General features: G+C 48.7%; 1 protein-coding gene across 3 annotated transcripts in view; it reads right to left on the reverse strand.

Annotated features, from left to right (window-relative positions):
• The window catches only part of UBN2 (ubinuclein 2), a 363,995-nt gene that overhangs the window by 187,043 nt on the left and 153,758 nt on the right, over positions 1-23,194 (reverse strand). For all 3 annotated transcript variants that reach the window (XM_063940410.1, XM_063940409.1, XM_063940411.1), the window contains 2 exons: positions 12,418-12,561; positions 12,277-12,327 (listed from right to left, as the gene is read on the reverse strand). In XM_063940410.1, the coding sequence (XP_063796480.1) occupies positions 12,277-12,327; positions 12,418-12,561 (195 nt within the window). The remainder of the gene's footprint in view (positions 1-12,276; positions 12,328-12,417; positions 12,562-23,194) is intronic.

Consider the following 23,194-nt stretch of genomic DNA (forward strand, 5'->3'; position numbering starts at 1 on the left):
TCCGCCGCCGTCCCTGAGCTTCTGCATGCAGAGTGTCAGAGTGGCGATTACGTCAGCCGCGGCCTCCGCTGTGTCCGCGTGGTTGGATGTGCACTTGTCAGCCTGGCGTCTCCTGTCTCTAGTGGCCGGCGCCGCCATTACTGTTTTCATTACCACATGGATTACAAACCAAACTTCCCTCCAAGTGTCTGCATGGGCGCAGCCATCTTGGATTCTGTTAGCTGATCATTTCCTCCAATCTGTTGTCAGTATTGTTAATCTGCATAATTGCCTAGCCAATCCATTCCTTGCTGCAGGTATAAATACACTGTGCCTGAGCAAGGAAGGCGTCAGTGCTTTGGTTGTCAAACCTAGTTCCTGTTGGTCTCTCTCCTGTGATTGTCTTCCAGGTTCCAGCTCCTGTCTCAAGACTTCCACCATAGAGACCCGCACCAGCATTCCACCTGCGGTGTAGCCTGACTCTCCAATCCATTGTGGATTCATCTGTTTCCAGCTACAACATTACCTGCTTCCAGCCCAGCTTCCAGCAGAGTACAGCTTCTCTTAAAGGGCCGGTGTCCTTTCTACACTTTACCACTCTCCACCGGTATTATTATTTCTCCGCTCTCAAGTTCTACATTTCAGCTCATATTCATCGCTCCCAAGTTCATTTATTATTTAACTGGTTCCAGCCAGTATCCACTCCGTGCTAACAACAGTCTGGTTCCAGCCAGTATCCACAGCAGCCGTTTTATCTTCAGCAACCCAGCTTTTCCTGGAACACCAGCTGGTACAATCCTGGGTTATCTCCATTGCTACAGTCGGGCCTGGTAAGGACTTTCCATCTAGAAGATTATAAGAACTATCTCACACTACCAGTGCCCTGTGGCTCCTGCCATCCTGTAGTACCCAGGAACTGTATTTATTCTTTGCTGACTTTTACGTTTTCTTTTACTGCTGCTGTGTTGCGGAGTTGTCATAATAAACATCATTGACTTTTATCCAAGTTGTCGTGGTCACGCCTTCGGGCAGTTATTATTCATGTTACTTACATGTCCAGGGGTCTGATACAACCTCCCAGGTTCCGGTACATCTCAGCCCCTACAACTGAGGCTGCCTCCCGTCAGCTCAGGCCCTCAGTTGTGACAGATATCATGCAGTTAAAGACAAATGGTGGTTGAGAATCCCAACTGATACTTTTCTAGGTGCCCCACTGAGACATGACGCAAGATCCGCAGCTACAGATGTGTCCACATATACAAATTCTCAAATCATGCCAAATTGCCCTGTTTAACACGCCATATACTATGCAACTTAGGGGTATATGCAATTGCGGTCGAATTCCCGAAATTGTCGAAAAACTGGACTTTTTCGCCAAAAAAAAAAAAAAAAAAAAATCGACAAAGCAATTCAGTACTTTCCGTCAAAAAAAACGGACTTTCAAAATTCGACTTTTTGAAATTCGACATTTGTCAAATTCGACTTTTCTGCAATGCTACAAATGCGGCAATTCGACAAAAGTATATTCAATTGAAGTTTGGAAATTCGACAACAGTGCTTTTAGACAGTAAATTCGTCATTTTCAATCCGCCACACTTTGGTGGGTGAATCTATATAAAAAAAATGTAAAACATGCTTTTTAGGGTGTTTTTTTTTACTGGTAATAGCATATCTATTTATATTAGAAGGGATCAGGTACTTGGTTTGTCTTTTTGGGAGGCACAAGTATTATTTATATATTTTTTTAAATATTTTTTTTTTAGATGGAATGGTAAAATCCCGGAAAAAAAATGGCGTGGGGTCCCCCCTCCAAAGCATAACCAGCCTCGGGCTCTTCGAGCCGGTCCTGGTTGTAAAAATCCGGGGAAAAAACGGACAGGGGATCCCCCGTATTTTTAAAACCAGTACCCGGGCTCTGCGCCTGGTGCTGGTGGCAAAAAAATACGGGGGACAAAAAGAGTAGGGGTCCCCCGTATTTTTTACACCAGCATCGGGCTCCACTAGCTGGACAGATAATGCCACAGCCGGGGGGTCACTTTTATACAGCGCCCTGCGGCCGTGGCATTAAATATCCAACTAGTCACCCCTGGCCGGGGTACCCTGGGGGAGTGGGGACCCCTTCAATCAAGGGGTCCCCCCCCAGCCACCCAAGGGCCAGGGGTGAAGCCCGAGGCTGTCCCCCCCCATCCAAGGTCTGCGGATGGGAGTCTGATAGCCTTGAGAAAATGTAAAGAATATTGTTTTTTCCTGTAGTACTACAAGTCCAAGCAAGCCTCCCCCGCAAGCTGGTACTTGGAGAACCACAAGTACCAGCATGCGGGAGAAAAACGGGCCCACTGGTACCTGTAGTACTACTGGGAAAAAAATACCCAAATAAAAACAGGAGACACACACCTTGAGAGTAAAACTCTATTACACACCTGCCGACACACACATACTTACCTATGTTGACCCGCCGACTGCCACGTCTCCTGATCCGACGATCCGGGGTACCTGTGAATCAAATTATACTCACCTCAATCCAGTGTCCAGATATAAATCCTCATACTTGGCAAAAAAAGAAAACGAACAACCGATCCACACGGACTGAAAGGGGTCCCATGTTTACACATGAGAACCCTTTCCCCGAATGCCGGGACACCACGTGACTGCTGTCACCGAGGTCCCTTCAGCCAATCAGGAAGCACTACTTCGTTGCACTCTGCCGATTGGTTGCACGTCTGAGCTGTCAGACAGCGCCTCGCAAAGCCTCTCCAATATACTCAATGGTGGGAACTTTGCGTCAGCGGTGAGGTCACCCGCGGTCAGCGGCTGACCGCGGGTAACCCCACCGCTACCCGCAAAGTTCCCACCATTGAAAGTAATGGAGAGGCTTGCGATGCGCTGTCTGAGGTCACACGCGCATACAGCCAATCAGGTGAGTGCAACGAAGTAGCGCTTCCTGATTGGCTGAAGGGACCTCGGTGACAGGAGTCACGTGGTGTCCCGGCATTCGGGGAAAGGGGTCTCATGTGTAAACATGGGACCCCTTTCAGTCCGCTGGTTCGGGTGTGCGTTTTCTTTTTTTGCCAAGTACGAGGATTTATATCTGGACACTGGATTGAGGTGAGTATAATTTGATTCACAGGTACCCCGGATCGTCGGATCAGGAGACGTGGCAGTCGGCGGGTCAACATAGGTAAGTATGTGTGTGTCGGCAGGTGTGTAAATAAGAATTTACTTACCGATAATTCTATTTCTCATAGTCCGTAGTGGATGCTGGGAACTCCGTAAGGACCATGGGGAATAGCGGCTCCGCAGGAGACTGGGCACAAAAAGTAAAAGCTTTAGACTAGCTGGTGTGCACTGGCTCCTCCCCCTATGACCCTCCTCCAAGCCTCAGTGAAGATACTGTGCCCGGACGAGCGTACACAATAAGGAAGGATCTTGAATCCCGGGTAAGACTCATACCAGCCACACCAATCACACCGTACAACTCGTGATCTGAACCCAGTTAACAGTATGATAACCGTAGGAGCCTCTGAAAAGATGGCTTCCAACAATAAACAACCCGATTTGTTTGTAACAATAACTATATACAAGTATTGCAGACAGGCCCTCATTCCGAGTTGTTCGCTCGGAGATTTTCATCGCATCGCAGTGAGAATTCTCTTAGTGCGCATGCGCAATGTTCGCACTGCGACTGCGCCAAGTAACTTTACTATGAAGAAAGTAAGTTTACTCACGGCTTTTTCATCGCTCCGACGTTCGCATTGTGATTGACAGGAAATGGGTGTTACTGGGCGGATGCACGGCGTTTTAGGGGCGTGTGGCTGGAAACGCTACCGTTTCCGGAGAAAACGCAGGAGTGGCCGGGGAAACGGTGGGTGTGCCAGGGCGAACGCTGGGTGTGTTTATGACGTCAGCCAGGACCGAAAAGCACTGAACTGATCGCACAGGCAGAGTAAGTCTGAAGCTACTCAAAAACTGCTAACTCGTTTGTAATCGCAATATTGCGCATACATCGGTCGCACATTTAAGAAGCTAAGATTCACTCCCAGTAGGCGGCGGCTTAGCGTGTGTAACTCTGCTACATTCGCCTTGCGAGCGATCAACTCGGAATGAGGGCCACAATCCGCACTTGGGATGGGCGCCCAGCATCCACTACGGACTATGAGAAATAGAATTATCGGTAAGTAAATTCTTATTTTCTTTGACGTCCTAGTGGATGCTGGGAACTCCGTAAGGACCATGGGGATTATACCAAAGCTCCCAAACGGGCGGGAGAGTGCGGATGACTCTGCAGCACCGAATGAGAGAACTCCAGGTCCTCCTCAGCCAGGGTATCAAATTTGTAGAATTTAGCAAACGTGTTTGCCCCTGACCAAGTAGCTGCTCGGCAAAGTTGTAAAGCCGAGACCCCTCGGGCAGCCGCCCAAGATGAGCCCACCTTCCTTGTGGAATGGGTTTTTACAGATTTTGGCTGTGGCAGGCCTGCCACAGAATGTGCAAGTTGAATTGTACTACAAATCCAACGAGCAATCGTCTGCTTAGAAGCAGGAGCACCCAGCTTGTTGGGTGCATACAGTATAAACAGCGAGTCAGATTTTCTGACTCCAGCCGTCCTGGAAACATATATTTTCAGGGCCCTGACTACGTCCAGCAACTTGGAGTCCTCCAAGTCCCTAATAGCCACAGGTACCACAATAGGTTGATTCATGTGAAACGCTGAAACCACCTTAGGGAGAAATTGAGGACGAGTCCTCAATTCCGCCCTATCCGAATGAAATATCAGGTAAGGGCTTTTATAGGATAAAGCCGCCAATTCTGATACGCGCCTGGCTGAAGCCAGGGCCAACAGCATTACCACTTTCCATGTGAGATATTTCAAATCCACTGTGGCAAGTGGTTCAAACCAATGTGATTTTAGGAACCCTAAAACTACATTGAGATCCCAAGGTGCCACTGGAGGCACAAAAGGAGGCTGTATATGCAGTACCCCTTTGACAAACGTCTGAACTTCAGGCACTGAAGCCAGTTCTTTCTGGAAGAAGATCGACAGGGCCGAAATTTGAACCTTAATGGATCCTAATTTTAGGCCCATAGACAATACTGCTTGCAGGAAATGTAGGAAACGACCCAGTTGAAATTCCTCCGTAGGGGCCTTCTTGGCCTCACACCACGCAACATATTTTCGCCAAATGCGATGATAATGTTTTGCAGTTACATCCTTCCTGGCCTTGATCAGGGTAGGGATGACTTCATCTGGAATGCCTTTTTCCTTCAGGATCCGGCGTTCAACCGCCATGCCGTCAAACGCAGCCGCGGTAAGTCTTGGAACAGACAAGGTCCCTGCTGGAGCAGGTCCTTCCTTAGAGGTAGAGGCCACGGGTCCTCCGTGAGCATCTCTTGCAGCTCCGGGTACCAAGTTCTTCTTGGCCAATCCGGAGCCACGAGTATCGTTCTTACTCCTCTCCTTCTTATGATTCTCAGTACTTTTGGTATGAGAGGAAGAGGAGGGAACACATATACCGACTGGAACACCCACGGAGTTACCAGAGCGTCCACCGCTATTGCCTGAGGGTCCCTTGACCTGGCGCAATATCTGTCCAGTTTCTTGTTGAAACGGGACGCCATCATGTCCACCTTTGGTTTTTCCCAACGGTTTACAATCACTTGGAAGACTTCTGGATGAAGTCCCCACTCCCCCGGGTGGAGGTCGTGTCTGCTGAGGAAGTCTGCTTCCCAGTTGTCCACTCCCGGAATGAACACTGCTGACAGTGCTATCACATGATTTTCCGCCCAGCGGAGAATCCTTGCAGCTTCTGCCATTGCCCTCCTGCTTCTTGTGCCGCCCTGTCTGTTTACGTGGGCGACAGCCGTGATGTTGTCCGACTGGATCAATACCGGTTGACCCTGAAGCAGAGGCCTTGCTTGACTTAGGGCATTGTAAATGGCCCTTAGCTCTAGGATATTTATGTGAAGAGACGTTTCCATGCTTGACCACAAGCCCTGGAAATTTCTTCCCTGTGTGACTGCTCCCCAGCCTCTCAGGCTGGCATCCGTGGTTACCAGCATCCAATCCTGAATGCCGAATCTGCGGCCCTCTAGAAGATGAGCCTTCTGTAACCACCACAGGAGAGATACCCTTGTCCTTGGAGATAGGGTTATCCGCTGATGCATCTGAAGATGCGATCCGGACAATTTGTCCAGCAGATCCCACTGAAAAGTTCTTGCATGGAATCTTCCGAATGGAATCGCTTCGTAAGAAGCCACCATTTTTCCCAGGACTCTCGTGCACTGATGCACTGACCTTTGTCCTGGTTTTAGGAGGTTCCTGACTAGCTCGGATAACTCCCTGGCCTTCTCCTCCGGGAGAAACACCTTTTTCTGGACTGTGTCCAGAATCATCCCTAGGAACAGTAGACGTGTTGTTGGAATCAGCTGTGATTTTGGGATATTTAGAATCCACCCGTGCTGACGTAGCACTACCTGAGATAGTGCTACTCCGACCTCTAACTGTTCCCTGGACCTTGCCCTTATCAGGAGATCGTCCAAGTAAGGGATAATTAATACGCCTTTTCTTCGAAGAAGAATCATCATTTCGGCCATTACCTTGGTAAAGACCCGTGGTGCCGTGGACAATCCAAATGGCAGCGTCTGAAACTGATAATGACAGTTTTGTATCACAAACCTGAGGTACCCTTGGTGAGAAGGGTAGATTGGGACATGGAGATAAGCATCCTTGATGTCTAGAGATACCATATAGTCCCCTTCTTCCAGGTTCGCTATCACTGCTCTGAGTGACTCCATCTTGAATTTGAACCTTTTTATGTAAGTGTTCAAAGATTTTAGATTTAAAATTGGTCTCACCGAGCCATCCGGCTTCGTACCACAAACAGCGTGGAATAATACCCCTTTCCCTGTTGTAGGAGGGGTACCTTGATTATCACCTGCTGGGAATACAGCTTGTGAACAGCTTCCAATACTGCCTCCCTGTCGGAGGGAGACGTTGGTAGAGCAGACTTCAGGAACCGGCGAGGGGGAGACGTCTCGAATTCCAATTTGTACCCCTGTGATACTACCTGCAGGATCCAGGGGTCCACTTGCGAGTGAGCCCACTGCGCGCTGAAATTCTTGAGACGGCCCCCCACCGTGCCAGAGTCTGCTTGCAGAGCCCCAGCGTCATGCTGAGGACTTGGCAGAAGCGGGGGAGGGCTTCTGCTCCTGGGAAGAGGCTGCATGGTGCAGTCTTTTTCCCCTTCCTCTGCCCCGGGGCAGGAACGAGCGGCCTTTTTCCCTCTTGCCCTTATAGGGACGAAAGGACTGGGTTTGAAAAGACGGTGTCTTTTTCTGCTGAGAGGTGACCTGGGGTAAAAAGGTGGATTTTCCAGCCGTTGCTGTGGCCACCAGGTCCGATAGACCGACCCCAAATAACTCCTCCCCTTTATACGGCAATACTTCCATATGTCGTATGGAATCCGCATCACCTGACCACTGTCGCGTCCATAACGTTCTTCTGGCAGAAATGGACATCGCACTTACTCTAGATGCCAGGGTGCAAATATCCCTCTGTGCATCTCGCATATATAGTAATGCATCCTTTAAATGCTCTATAGTTAATAATATACTGTCCCTATCCAGGGTATCAATATTTTCAGTCAGGGAATCCGACCAAGCCACTCCAGCGCTGCACATCCAGGCTGAGGCGATCGCTGGTCGCAGTATAACACCGGTATGTGTGTATATACCTTTTAAGATATTTTCCAGCCTTCTATCAGCTGGTTCCTTGAGAGCGGCCGTATCAGGAGACGGTAACGCCACTTGTTTTGATAAGCGTGTGAGCGCCTTATCTACCCTAGGGGGTGTTTCCCAACGTGCCCTAACCTCTGGCGGGAAAGGGTATAGTGCCAATAATTTATTAGAAATCAGCAGTTTATCGGGGGAAACCCACGCTTTATCACACACCTCATTTAATTCATCTGACTCAGGAAAAACCACTGGTAGTTTTTTCACACCCCACATAATACCCTTTTTTGTGGTACTTGTAGTGTCAGAAATGTTCAATGCCTCTTGCCGTGATCATGTAACGTGTGGCCCTACTGGACATTACGTTTGTCTCGTCACCGTCGACACTGGATTCAGTATCCGTGTCAGGGTCTGTGTCGACCATCTGAGGTAACGGGCGTTTTAGCGCCCCTGACGGTGTCTGAGACGCCTGAACAGGCACTAATTGATTTGGCGGCTGTCTCATGTCGTCAACAGTTTTTTGCAAAGTGCTGACATTGTCACGTAATTCTTTAATTACTACCATCCAGTCAGGTGTCGACTCCCTAGGGGGTGACATCACTAACACAGGCAATTGCTCTGCTTCCACATCATTTTCCTCCTCATACATGTCGACACAATCGTACCGACACCCAGCACACACACAGGGAATGCTCTGATAGAGGACAGGACCCCACTAGCCCTTTGGGGAGACAGAGGGAGAGTTTGCTAGCACACACCAGAGCGCTATATATATACAGGGATAACCTTATATAAGTGTTACTCCCTGTTATAGCTGCTGTATTTATATATTAGCTGCCAATAGTGCCCCCCTCTCTGTTTTACCCTGTTTCTGTAGTGCAGGACTGCAGGGGAGAGTCAGGAAGCCGTCCTTCCAGCGGAGCTGTGAAAGAAAATGGCGCTTGTGTGCTGAGGAGAAAGGCTCCGCCCCCTTCACGGCGGCCTTTTCTCCCGCTTTTTTCAGGAAACTGGCAGGGGATAAATGCATCCATATAGCCCAGGAGCTATATGTGATGCATTTTTTTTAGCCATATAAGGTTTTTATATCGTTTTTATTGCGTCTCAGGGCGCTCCCCCCCAGCGCCCTGCACCCTCAGTGACCGGAGTGTGAAGTGTGCTGAGAGCAATGGCGCACAGCTGCAGTGCTGTGCGCTACCTTATTTGAAGACAGGAACGTCTTCTGCCGCCGCTTTCTCCGGACCTCTTCGCTCTTCTGGCTCTGTAAGGGGGCCGGCGGCGCGGCTCCGGGACCCATCCAGGCTGAACCTGTGATCGTCCCTCTGGAGCTAATGTCCAGTAGCCAAGAAGCCCAATCCACTCTGCAGTCAGGTGAGTTCGCTTCTTCTCCCCTTAGTCCCACGATGCAGTGAGCCTGTTGCCAGCAGGACTCACTGAAAATAAAAAACCTATTTAAACTTTTACTTCTAAGCAGCTCAGGAGAGCCACCTAGCTTGCACCCTTCTCGTTCGGGCACAAAAATCTAACTGAGGCTTGGAGGAGGGTCATAGGGGGAGGAGCCAGTGCACACCAGCTAGTCTAAAGCTTTTACTTTTTGTGCCCAGTCTCCTGCGGAGCCGCTATTCCCCATGGTCCTTACGGAGTTCCCAGCATCCACTAGGACGTCAGAGAAATAAAGTTTTACTCTCAAGGTGTGTGTCTCCTGTTTTTATTTGGGTATTTTTTTTCCAGTAGTACTACAGGTACCAGCGGGCCCGTTTTTCTCCCGCATGCTGGTACTTGTGGTTCTCCAAGTACCAGCTTGCGGGGGAGGCTTGTTGGGACTTGTAGTACTACAGGAAAAAAACATATTCTTTACATTTTCTCAAGGCTATCAGCCTCCCATCCGCAGACCTTGGATGGGGGGGGGGGACAGCCTCGGGCTTCACCCCTGGCCCTTGGGTGGCATTAAGGAATTTATTACCTGTAATTCCAAAAACGCTATATATGCCATAGAGTGTCAATGCTCCTTGTTATATATAGGAAAAACCACAAGATGTTTAAAAACAAGGCTGGCGGAACATCTATATAACATAAAAAAAGGTCTGGAGACACTCTTTGTCTTCTCATTTTAAGAACGTACATGATAGTAAGGTAGGGGGAATTAAATCCTTCTGGGGCATCCAATTAGTCAATCCAACATGGCGGGATAAAGACATCGAGATCCCTTTAGCCAAAGCTGAGATGCGTTGGATCTATAAACTTGGTTCCCTAACTCCTAACGGCCTTAACGCCGATTTCGAACTTAAATGGTTTCTAGAATCTTGAAATTTTATTTCTGTAGACTATATTTTTAATATATGTTTTTATACATATTATCTTTCTATATATGTTTTTACATGGATTGTATCTTATTCTTTTCTGGGAACCATGCCTCCTTTGAATGATTTGCCCCGAAATATACATATGGATTGTCAGAAACTTCCCTATCACATGGACCTGTATTAGAACCGCTATGTGGAACGCAGATATAAAGCACGATGGCGCCGGTGGAACGCAAACAGGAAGTACGATCGCGCCGGTGGAACGCACGCGTCACTTCCGGTGACGCACTTCCGCATCGGACTCCGATGCGCATCAGGACTGTGATTGTTTACAGGAGGGGGACAATTAAGGGGGTATTTAAATGGCTCCCGGTGAGCATGAACCTTATGCTTCTGAGGAAGGTCTCTTTAGACCGAAAGCGCGCTTAAGCACAAGGTTCCTGCTATCCGGAAATCCATCCACAACACAGTTACAGCTGGCTCTGTTTGGAATTTGGTCTCCGGTGCTGATCCCAATGGGTGATATATGCTATTAATTTTCTGTTTGATGTAAGTGTGTTTTTGTCAAAATAAAAAACGTGTTTTATGGTTAAGCTCTACTGCACCATATATTTATCTTCTTGAGCTTCCAGTGCATCTGTGAGGATTGATGTTCTAAACCATCTATTGTGAGAACTAAGGATCGACGCCACCTGGTGGACGATATGCAATATTGACTCATACTTATGTGAGTTGAACAAATAAACACCTCCTATATTTATTACCAAAAATTGGTTGCACTATGTTCTGTGTGTCTTAATCTTTCAGATATTTACCTTCTTTTGAAATGAGATCGTTATGACACCAATGTAAATATGAGCATTACTAAAAAAGTAAGCTGTTAAAGAAAATCCTTTTTTTGGGTGAATTAAGTAGCGCCGGGTGTGGTCACTACATTCTGTTTTCTGGTTTTATTCTGGTCTTGGTGAAGGCTAATTGTACCACACAGGCTGCCACTATATACATTTTAGCGCAGATCAAACCACACTATTTGTTTTATTTTCTCAAGGCTATCAGCCTCCCATCCGCAGCCCTTGGATGGGGGGGGGGGGGGGGGGGCAGCCTTGGGCTTCACTCCTGGCCCTTGGGTGGCTGGGGGGGGGACCCCTTGATTGAAGGGGTCCCCACTCCCCCAGGGTACCCCGGCCAGGGGTGACTAGTTGGATATTTAATGCCACGGCCGCAAGGCACTGTATAAAAGTGACCCCCGGCTGTGGCATTATCTGTCCAGCTAGTGGAGCCCGATGCTGGTGTAAAAAATACGGGGGACCCCTACTCTTTTTGTCCCCCGTATTTTTTGCACCAGGCGCAGAGCCCGGTGCTGGTTTTAAAAATACGGAGGATCCCCTGTCCATTTTTCCCCCCGGATTTTTAGAACCAGGACCAGCTCGAAGAGCCCGAGGCTGGTTATGCTTTGGAGGGGGGACCCCACGCCATTTTTTTCCGAGTTTTTCCCCGTTTTTAAAAAAACGGAACAAATCCGTCAAATCGCCCATTTTTCGGCAGCGGGACTGTCGTATCCATTTTTTATTGCATATGGTCAATTTCGGCACCCACTTGCCGAAATTAGACTGTCGAATTGTGTCGAATTGAAAAACGGACGATAATTTGCCGCAATTCGCCGCTAATTGCATATACCCCTTAGTGTACTAGATGCTTAGGATTACTATTTTGCCACTAAGTGTAGAAAGCAACTCAATTGTGGAAAAAAGCTACTGTAGCACAATCTTGAGTAAAAGGTAAGAGACAGGTCTGATATGAGTGAACCACCATATGTGAAATTATACCTATTCTTTTGCTACAAACATACTAATCCTAAGTACCTAGTAAACCTAACGCAAACTAAGACACAAAATTGCTGAAAATTTAGCAAAAGGGATTGGTATGAGGAGACTTCTATGTGCAACAAAGAAAATAACTTCAATAGTCCTTATGCGTTCATGAGGGGATATAATCTCTAAGGTATAGAATCAGAGCCATATTAGAGAAATAGAACATCCCGTGTTTCTGAAAACAAATGCACATTCCCTACTAATTCCATACATCACAGCCACAAGGACGCCACTAAATACAGGTTCAACAAGTATGTACTATATATGACTGAGGGGGAAAAAAAAGTAAAGAAAGGAGGCCTATAATTCATTGGCTAAAAATAAATAAAAATGCAAAAGGACTGGAGATCAATAAAACCAGACATTCATTACGGTAATGAATTATTGTCTATACTCACGGAGCAGAAGTGAGGTGATTATGTACACTGCGGCTCTCTTTAAACAGCAACCTGCAGCGGTATTGAAAACAAAATGTCAAAAACATCTCACAAAACCTCATGTTTTCAGTACAGTGATATTTGTCATTTGGAGTCTGTTACCTGGACTGCATCCAGCCTTTCGGCCACAGAGGTTTTACTTCTGTTTCCATAAAGGTCTTCAGATAATCTTCTGGTGACTGGCTTTTATTAGGTTCAAGCTCATAGCATCCTAGTTTAATCTTCACTAGATTGCAAAGCAAATTCCTACATAAAAATAGGTAATAGGAAAAAATATGATATATGACTTGCTATCCATAACACCAGTAAGAATAGGAAAAAAACAAAAACAACTCCATTCCACTTAGAGAAAAAAAAAATAGGATTTTAATTACCCACCGGTAAATCTTTTTCTCGCAGTCCGTAGAGGATGCTGGGCTCCACATTAGTACCATGGGGTATAGACGGGTCCACTAGGAGCCATTGGCACTTTAAGAGTTTGAGAGTGTGGGCTGGCTCCTCCCTCTATGCCCATCCTACCAGAGTCAGTCTAGAAACTGTGCCCGAGGAGACTGACATCTTCGAGAGAAGGATTATACACAGATAGTGGCGAGATACAACCAGCTCACACATACAAGGCAAACCAAGATAACGAACTTGAAACTCAGCAAAAGCTGAAAAAGTACTCAACCTAGAACAAAGTTAAACTGAATCAGATAACTACTGCAGGATCCCGAAGCACTGGGCGGGTGCCTAGCATCCTCTACGGACTATGAGAAAAGGATTTACCAGTAGGCAATTCAAATCCTATTTCCTATTACGTCCTAGAGGATGCTGGTGTCCACATTAGTACCATGGGGATGTACCAAAGGTCCCAGAACGGGAGGGAGAGCGCGGATCCTCCTGCAGAACTGACTAACCAAACTTTAGGTCCTCAGAGGACAAAGTATCGAGCTTGTAGTACTTAGCAAACGTGTTCGACCCTAACCAAGTAGCCGCTCGGCAAAGTTGCAAAGCCGAGACACCCTTGGTAGTCGCCCAGGAAGAACCCATCTTACGAGTAGAGTGGGCCTTAACAGATTTTGGACACGGCAATCCTGCCGTAGAATATGCATGCTGGATAATGAACCTAATCCAGCGAAAAATCGTCTGCTTAGAAGCAGGACACACAATTTTCTTGGGATCACACAGGACAAACAAAGAGTCCGAGTTTCTGTGATGAGCAGTCCTCTTCACATAGATCTTCAAAGCCCTCACCACGTCCAAGGACTTTGATGAAATTGAGTCAGTAGCCACTGGCACCACAATAGGTTGGTTGATATGAAAAGCCGACAACCTTTGGAAGGAATTGCCGACGCGTCCTGAGCTCAGCTCTATCTTCATGGAAGATTAAATAGAGGCTTTTACAGGATAAAGCCCCCAACTCCAACACACGTCAAGCAGAAGCTAAGGCCAACAAAGTAATAGCCTTCCACATGAGAAACTTGACCTCAACCTCCTGTACAGGCTCAAACCAATCCGATTGCAGGAACTGCAACACCACGTTAAGATCCCAGGGTGCCGTCGGCGCCACAAAGGGAGGTTGGATGTACAGAGCCCCTTTCAAAAAAATCTGAACCTCAGGGAGGGCAGCCAATTGTTTCTGGAAAAAAATAGATAAGGCCAAATTCTGGACCTTTATGGATCCCAAACGCAGACCCATATCCACACCTGCTTGCAGGAAGAGGAGAAATCGTCCAAGTTGATACTCCACCGTAGGAAATTTCTTGGATTCACACCAAGAGACATTTTTTCCAAATGCGATGGCAATGTTTAGACGTTACCACCCTTTCCTAGCCTGTATCAGGGTAGGAACAACCTTGCTCGGAATACCCTTACGGGCTAAGATCTGGCACTCAAAAGTCATGCCTTCAAACGTAGCAGCGGTAAATCCTGATAAGCGAACGGCCCCTGTTGCAGAAGGTTCTCGCGAAGAGAAAGAGGCCACAGTTCTTCCAGCAGAAGATCCGCGTACCAAGCTCGACTTGGCCAGTCCGGAGCAATGAGAATTGCCCGAACCCTTGTTCTCTTTATGAGCTTTAGGATTCTTGGAATGAGTGGAAGTGGGGGAACACATACACTGACTGGAACACCCACGGAGTTACCAGGGCATCCACCGCCACTGCTTGTGGGTCTCTGGACCTGGAACAGTACCTCCGAAGTTTCTTGTTGAGACGTGATCAAGTCTATTTGAGGCATGCCCCAACGACTGGTCATGTCTGTGAACACCTCCGGATGGAGGCCCCATTCCCCTGGATGGAGATCGAGTCTGCTGAGGAAGTCTGCTTCCCAGTTGTCCACGCCCGGAAGGAAGATCACTGACAGCGCCAACGCGTGCCTTTCTGCCCAGAGTAGGATTCTTGTCACCTCTGACATTGCAGCTCTGCTCTTTGTTCATCCCTGTCGGTTTATGTAGACCACCACCGTTACATTGTACGAATGTACTTGAATGGCCCGATCTTGTAGAAGATGAACCGCTTGGAGAAGACACGGCTCTTAATTACAGAATATTTATTGGAAGCATGGCTTCCTGATTTGACCCTCTTCCTTGGAAGGTTTCCCCCTGGGTGACCGCTCCCCAACCTCTGAGACTTGCATTCGTGGTCAGAAGGATCCAGTTCTGAATTCCGAACCTGCGGCCCTCCAGAAGGTGAGGCATTTGCAGCCACCAGAGGAGCGAAATCCTTGCCTTCAGCGACAGACGTATCTGGTGCATGTGCAGATGAGACCCCGACCATTTGTCCAGGAGATACAGTTGGAAGGGTCGAGCATGGAATCTTCCGTACTGTAGAGCCTCGTATGAGGCCACCATCTTCCCCAGAAGGCGAATGCACTGATGAACCGATACCCCGGCAGGCTTCAAGACATCCCGGCCCATAGAATGTATCGCCAACGCTTTCTCCCTTGGAAGAAACACCATCACTTCCGTGTCGAGGACCATCCCCAGGAAAGACAATCTCCTTGTCGGCTCCAAATGTGATTTCAGAAGGTTCAGGATCCAACCGTGATTCCTGAACAGTTGAATCGTAAGAGTAACAATCTCTCCCTGGATACTGCCTTTATCAGTAGAACGTCCAGGTATGGAATTATGTTTACTCCCTGCCTGCGGAGGAGAACCATCATCTCCACCATCACCTTGGTAAACACCTTTGGTGCTGTGGAGAGGCCGAATGGCAGAGCCAGAAACTGATAATGACTGTTTAACAGTGCAAATCTGAGATAAGCCTGGTGCGGCGGCCAAATCGGAATGTGGAGGTACGCATCCTTGATATCCAGGGATACCAGAAACTCCCCCCTCCTCCAGACCCGAGATCACCGCTCTAAGAGATTCCATTTTGAATATGAACTCTCTCAGATAGGAGTTTAACGATTTCAAATTCAAAATTGGTCTGACCGAACCATCTGGTTTCGGTATCACGAAAAGGTTTGAATAGTAACCCTTGTTGTGCATATGTGGTGGAACTGGGACAATCACCTGCTAATTTTTGGATGGCTTCCTGTAGGATAGCCCTGTCTGGCAGCAAAGCTGGCAAGCCTGATTTGAAGAATCGGTGAGGCGGGAGCTCCTGAAATTCCAACCTGTACCCCTGGGACACAATATCTTGCACTCAGGGGTCCAGGCCCGATGTCACCCAAACGTGACTGAACCTTCTGAGCCTCGCCCCCAACGGTCCTTCCTCCCGGCCGTGCGGTCCACCGTGCCGAGGATTTTGATGTACCAGAAGCAGGCTTCTGGTCCTGGGAGCCTGCAGCAGCAGATTTTTTTGATTTTGCGCGCCCTCCTCTAATGAAGGTGTTATGCGGCTTTTTTGTTCTCGTTTTAGGAGTCCGAAAGGACTGTGACGTAGCTGAAGAAAAAGGTTTCTCCGTGGCAGGCGCAGCTGAAGAAAGAAAGGGTGACTTACCCGCCGTTGCTGTGGAGATCCACGCATCTAGCGCTTCCCCAAATAGGGCCTGACATGTATAGGGTAGGTTCTCCACGCCTTTCTGGGATTCCATGTCGGCAGACCATTGGCGCAGCCAGATCCCTCTACGAGCCGAGACCGACATGGAAGATATCCCAGCAGCTATAGAACCCAGGTCCTTCATGGATTCCACCGTAAACCCCACAGAATCCCGTATGTTATGTAAGAACAATTCAACGTCACATTTATCCATTGTATCCAATTCCTCAAGTAACGTGCAAGACCACTTTACTATAGCTTTAGAAATCCATGCACAGGCAACAGTAGGCCGTAATATCGCCCCTGAAGCCTTGTATATGGATTTGAGCGTAGTGTCAAGTTTGCGATCAGCCGGTTCTTTCAACACGGCAGATCCCGGGACAGGTAAAACCACCTTTTTTGACATTCTGGATACCGATGCGTCAACTATGGGTGGGGTTTCCCATCTCTTTCTATCCTCCTCAGGGAAGGGGAATGCAACCAGAACCTTTCTTGGGATCTGGAATTTTTTCTCGGGGTTTTTCCAGGATTTTACGAATATAGCATTTAATTCTTTAGACGCATGAAAGGTTAGCGAGGCTTTCTTAGTATCAATGAAGTAAGCCTCCTCAACCTGCTCAGGCATTGTGTCAACATTATTTAATACATCTCTAATGATTTCAATCATTAACTGCACCCCTTTGCAAGAGATGCCGCCCCCCTAAGCACTTCGCCATCACCGTGTCAGAGTCGGTGTCTGTGCATAATTTGGGAAAGAGCACGTTTGTGAGAGTGAGAGCCAGGGGGCCCTGAAGGTGCCGACCCGGACCAAACAGTCATAGAGGTCTGAAAAACCGGAGTTGCATTTTCATTTTGTGCTACTCTAGTAGAAATCTGAGAAATCATACTCTTGATAGAGGTTAACCACTCCGGTTCTCTTAATGGAATCTGTGCTAAACCACAGCAATCCTGATTACATGGAGTGGGGTCATCCTGAGATGACATATCTTCGGCAGCATATGACACAGAATCCCTAGACATGGCTTATGTGAGACAGCAAGCACCCCCACACACACACAGGGAAATGGCAGACAGAGTTCCCCCACTAAGAATGCCAAGTGAGACACAGAGTTTGGAACCAACCCACACACAGCGCCTTGGGAGATAAGGACACCCCTTACCAGCGATAACTGTGTACCTTAATAGGTTAAACAGTCTAAATCACAGCCTCCCCCACCCTTCTACAACCCTCTGGTACCGTTACAAGGCAGCTGGAGTCGATGTGGAGGGACAGCTCTCCCCCGTCAGCGTCTGCATGCAGGAAAGAAAGCGCTGAACGCTGTTGGGTCCGCTCTGAGAAGCTCCGCCCCATGGCGCTGGCTCCCGCTCATATTTGAATTTTTATACTGGCCTGAGGTGAATTGCTGGCGGTGATCCGGGGTCCCCGACAGGCTGTGTGACTAGTTTATGGTGTAGGCGCTGGCTCAGGGCGCCCCTCACAGCACCGCACCATGTACCGCTGAACCCGGAGTGCAGTTAGTAATGTGCTCCCTTTCCTGTTGAGGCCATCTTCACACCGGCTTCCCGCTTGTCAGGGGGCCGGTGACTAACTCACCACCAACGTCTTATGGCTCTGTAAGTGGGATGGCGGCATGCTGCTGGGGTGAGAAATCCCCTGTGGCGGCGATCGATATATCCCCTCAAAAGCTCAGTGTCCTGTCAGCGGAGATAGTGGCTCACACCAATCAGGGTGAACTCTATTCAAAAACATAAAACTAAAGAAACTCCTATGGAGCTCCCCTAGCTGTGACCGGCTCCTCCGGGCACATTTTCTAAACTGAGTCTGGTAGGAGGAGCATAGAGGGAGGAGCCAGCCTACACTCTCAAACTCTTAAAGTGCCAATGGCTCCTGGTGGACAAGTCTATACCCCATGGTACAAATGTGGACCCCAGCATCCTCTAGGACATAAGAGAAAAAATAAGATTTTACTCACCGGTAAATCTATTTCTCGTAGTCCCTAGTGGATGCTGGGGACTCCGTAAGGACCATGGGGAATAGACGGCTCCGCAGGAGACTGGGCACATCTAAGAAAGATTTAGGACTATCTGGTGTGCACTGGCTCCTCCCCCTATGACCCTCCTCCAAGCCTCAGTTAGGAACTGTGCCCGGAAGAGCTGACACAATAAGGAAGGATTTTTGAATCCCGGGTAAGACTCATACCAGCCACACCAATCACACCATATAACACGTGATAGGAACCCCGGTTAACAGTATGATAACAAAATGGAGCCTCTAAAGAGACGGCTCACAACAAAACCCGATTTTTGTAACAATAACTATGTACAGGTATTGCAGACAATCCGCACTTGGGATGGGCGCCCAGCATCCACTACGGACTACGAGAAATAGATTTACCGGTGAGTAAAATCTTATTTTCTCGGACGTCCTAGTGGATGCTGGGGACTCCGTAAGGACCATGGGGATTATACCAAAGCTCCCAAACGGGCGGGAGAGTGCGGATGACTCTGCAGCACCGAATGAGAGAATTCCAGGTCCTCCTCAGCCAGGGTATCAAATTTGTAGAATTTTGCAAACGTGTTTGCCCCCGACCAAGTAGCTGCTCGGCAAAGTTGTAAAGCCGAGACCCCTCGGGCAGCCGCCCAAGATGAGCCCACCTTCCGTGTGGAATGGGCTTTTACAGATTTAGGCTGCGGTAAGCCTACCGCAGAATGCGCCAGCTGAATAGTGCTACAAATCCAGCGCGCAATAGACTGCTTAGAAGCAGGAGCACCCAGCTTGGTGGGTGCATACAGGATAAACAGCAAGTCAGTCTTTCTGACTCCAGCCGTCCTGGAAATATAAATTATTAGGGCCCTGACTACGTCCAGCAACTTGGAATCCTCCAAGTCCCTAGTAGCCGCAGGCACCACAATAGGTTGGTTCAAGTGAAAAGCTGAGACCACCTTTGGGAGAAACTGAGGACGAGTCCTCAATTCTGCCCTATCCATATGGAAAATCAGATAAGGGCTTTTACAAGACAAAGCCGCCAATTCTGAAACCCGCCTGGCCGACGCCAAGGCTAACAGCATGACCACTTTCCACGTGAGATATTTCAAATCCACAGTCTTAAGTGGTTCGAACCAATGTGATTTCAGGACTGCCAAAACCACATTGAGATCCCAAGGTGCCACTGGGGGCACAAAGGAGGCTGAATATGCAGTACTCCTTTGACAAAAGTCTGATCTTCGGGCAGTGAAGCCAGTTCTTTTTGGAAGAAAATCGACAGAGCCGAAATCTGGACCTTTATGGACCCCAATTTGAGGCCCAACGTCACCCCTGCTTGCAGGAAGTGCAGGAATCGACCCAGTTTAAATTCCTCCGTCGGGGCCTTCATGGCCTCACACCAAGCAACATATTTTCGCCAAATGCGGTGATAATGTCTTGCGGTGACATCCTTCCTGGCTTTGATCAGGGTAGGGATGACTTCCTCCAGAATACCCTTTTCCTTCAGGATCCGGTGTTCAACCGCCATGCCGTCAAACGCAGCCGCGGTAAGTCTTGGAACAGACAGGGTCCCTGCTGCAGCAGGTCTTGTCTGAGCGGCAGAGGCCAAGGGTCCTCTGTAAGCATCTCTTGAAGTTCCGGGTACCAAGCTCTTCTTGGCCAATCCGGAACCACGAGTATGGTTTTCACTCCTCGCCTTCTTATTATTCTCATTACCTTGGGTATGAGAGGTAGAGGAGGAAACGCATAAACCGACTGGTACACCCATGGTGTCACTAGAGCGTCCACCGCTATCGCCTGAGGGTCTCTTGACCGGGCGCAATATCTTTTCAACTTCTTGTTGAGGCGGGACGCCATCATGTCTACCTGTGGTTTTTCCCACCGGTTGACCAGCATTTGGAAAACTTCTGGATGAACTCCCCATTCTCCCGGGTGGAGGTCGTGCCTGCTGAGGAAGTCTGCTTCCCAGTTGTCCACTCCCGGAATGAACACTGCCGTCAGTGCTAACACATGATTCTCTGCCCATCTGAGAATCCTTGTGGCTTCTGCCATCGCCATCCTGCTTCTCGTGCCGCCCTGTCTGTTTACATGGGCGACCGCCGTGATGTTGTCTGACTGGATCAGTACCGGCTGGTTTTGAAGCAGGGGTCTTGCCTGGCTTAGGGCATTGTAAATGGCCCTTAGCGCCAGGATATTTATGTGAAGAGAAATCTCCTGATTTGACCAAAGTCCTTGGAAATTTCTTCCCTTTGCGACTGCCCCCCAGCCCCGAAGGCTGGCATCCGTGGTCACCAGGACCCAGTCCTGTATTCCGAATCTGCGGCCCTCTAGTGGATGAGCCCTCTGCAGCCACCACAGCAGCGACACCCTGGTTCTGGCCGATAGGGTTATCCGCTGTTGCATCTGGAGATGGGACCCGGACCATTTGTCCAACAGGTCCCACTGGAACGTCCTTGCGTGGAACCTTCCGAATGGAATTGCTTCGTACGAAGCTACCATTTTTCCCAGGACTCGTGTGCATTGATGTACCGACACTTTTCCTGGTTTTAGAATGTCTCTAACCAGAGATGACAATTCCTCGGCTTTTTCCAGTGGAAGAAACACTCTTTTCTGGTCTGTGTCCAGAATCATTCCCAGGAACAGAAGACGTGTCGTCGGGACCAGCTGTGACTTTGGAATGTTTAGAATCCAGCCGTGCTGTTGTAGCACTTCCTGAGAAAGTGCCACCCCCACTATCAACTGTTCTTTGGACCTCGCCTTTATCAGGAGATCGTCCAAGTACGGGATAATTAAAACTCCCTTCTTGCGAAGGAGTATCATCATTTCGGCCATTACCTTGGTAAAGACCCTCGGTGCCGTGGATAACCCGAACGGCAGCGTCTGGAACTGATAGTGACAGTCCTGTACCACAAATCTGAGGTACTCCTGGTGCGGAGGGTAAATGGGGACATGCAGGTACGCATCCTTGATGTCCAGGGATACCATGTAATCCCCCTCCTCCAGGCTCGCAATAACCGCCCTGAGCGATTCCATCTTGAACTTGAACCTTTTGATATAAGTGTTCAAGGTTTTTAAATTTAAGATGGGTCTCACCGAACCGTCCGGTTTCGGTACCACAAACATTGTGGAGTAGTAACCCTTTCCTTGCTGAAGGAGGGGTACCTTGACGATCACTTTCTGTGAATACAGTTTTTGAATAGCCACCAACACTGCCTCCCTGGCAGAGGGAGTTGCCGGCAAGGCAGATTTTAGGAAACGGCGGGGGGGAGACATCTCGAATTCCAGCCTGTACCCCTGAGATACTACTTGAAGGACCCAGGGATCCACTTGTGAGAGAGCCCACTGTGTGCTGAAAAACCTGAGACGTGCCCCCACCGTTCCCGATTCCGCCTGAGCAGCCCCAGCGTCATGCTGTGGACTTAACGGACGCAGGGGAGGACTTCTGCTCCTGGGAACTAGCTGTGTGCTGCAGCTTTTTCCCCCTTCCTCTGCCCCTCGGCAGAAAGGATGAGCCTCTAGCCCGCTTATTTTTCTGGGGCCGAAAGGACTGTACCTGATAATACGGTGCTTTCTTTTGCTGTGGGGTAGCCTGTGGCAACGAGGTCTGAAAGACCTTCCCCAAAAAGTTCCGCCCCTTTATAGGGTAAAACTTTCATGTGCCGCTTGGAGTCGGCATCACCTGACCATTGCCTAGTCCACAACCCCCATCTGGCGGCAATGGACATAGCGCTTATTTTTGATGCCAGCCGGCAAATATCCCTCTGTGCATCACGTATGTATAAGACCGCGTCTTTTATATGGTCAATCGTTAGCAAAATACTGTCCCTATCCATGGTATCAATGTTTTCCGACAGGGAGTCTGACCACGCAGCAGCAGCACTGCACATCCAAGCTGATGCAATAGCGGGTCTCAATATAATGCCAGTGTGTGTGTATATAGCTTTTAGGGTACTTTTCAGCTTTCTATCAGCCGGTTCTTTTAGGGCGGCCGTATCCGGAGACGGTAGTGCCACCTTCTTTGATAAGCGTGTCAATGCTTTATCTACCCTAGGGGGTGTTTCCCAGCGTGACCTATCCTCTGGCGGGAAAGGGTACGCAGCCATTAACCGTTTAGAAATGATCAATTTCTTATCTGGGGAAGTCCACGCTTCCTCACACACCTCATTTAATTCGTCAGATGCAGGAAAAACTACTGGTAGTTTTTTCTTACCAAACATAATACCCTTTTTTGTGGTACCTGGGGTATCATCAGAAATGTGTAAAACATTTTTCATAGCCTCAATCATAACGGGTGGATCTATTGGAGGGTACACTCGTCTCATAACCGTCGACACTGGAGTCGGTATCCGTGTCGACATCTGTATCCGTCATCTGAGGTAGTGGGCGTTTTATAGCCCCTGATGACATTTGAGACGCTTGGACAAGCACAAGCTGAGTAGCCGGCTGTCCTATGTCGTCAAACAGCCTTTTATGTAAGGAGCTGACACTGTCACGTAATTCCTTCCATAAGTCCATCCACACTGGTGTCGACCCCGCAGGGGGTGACATCACATTCACAGGCATTTGCTCCGCCTCCACATCATTATCCTCATCATACATGTCGACACAGCAGTACCGACACACAGCAGACACACAGGGAATGCTCTTACAGAGGACAGGACCCCACAAAGCCCTTTGGGGAGACAGAGGGAGAGTATGCCAGCACACACCAGGGCGCTATATAACACAGGGATATCACTATACAGAGTGTTTTTCCATATAGCTGCCTATAATATATATATATACTGCGCCTAAATTGAGCCCCCCCTCTCTTTTTTACCCTTTCTGTAGTGCAGGACTGCAGGGGAGAGCCAGGGAGCTTCCTTCCAGCGAAGCTGTGAGGAAATAATGGCGCCAGTGTGCTGAGGGAGTTGGCTCCGCCCCTTTTCGGCAG

This window comes from Pseudophryne corroboree, chromosome 9 (assembly GCF_028390025.1).
Source record: "Pseudophryne corroboree isolate aPseCor3 chromosome 9, aPseCor3.hap2, whole genome shotgun sequence".
NCBI classification, from domain to species: Eukaryota; Metazoa; Chordata; class Amphibia; order Anura; family Myobatrachidae; genus Pseudophryne; species Pseudophryne corroboree.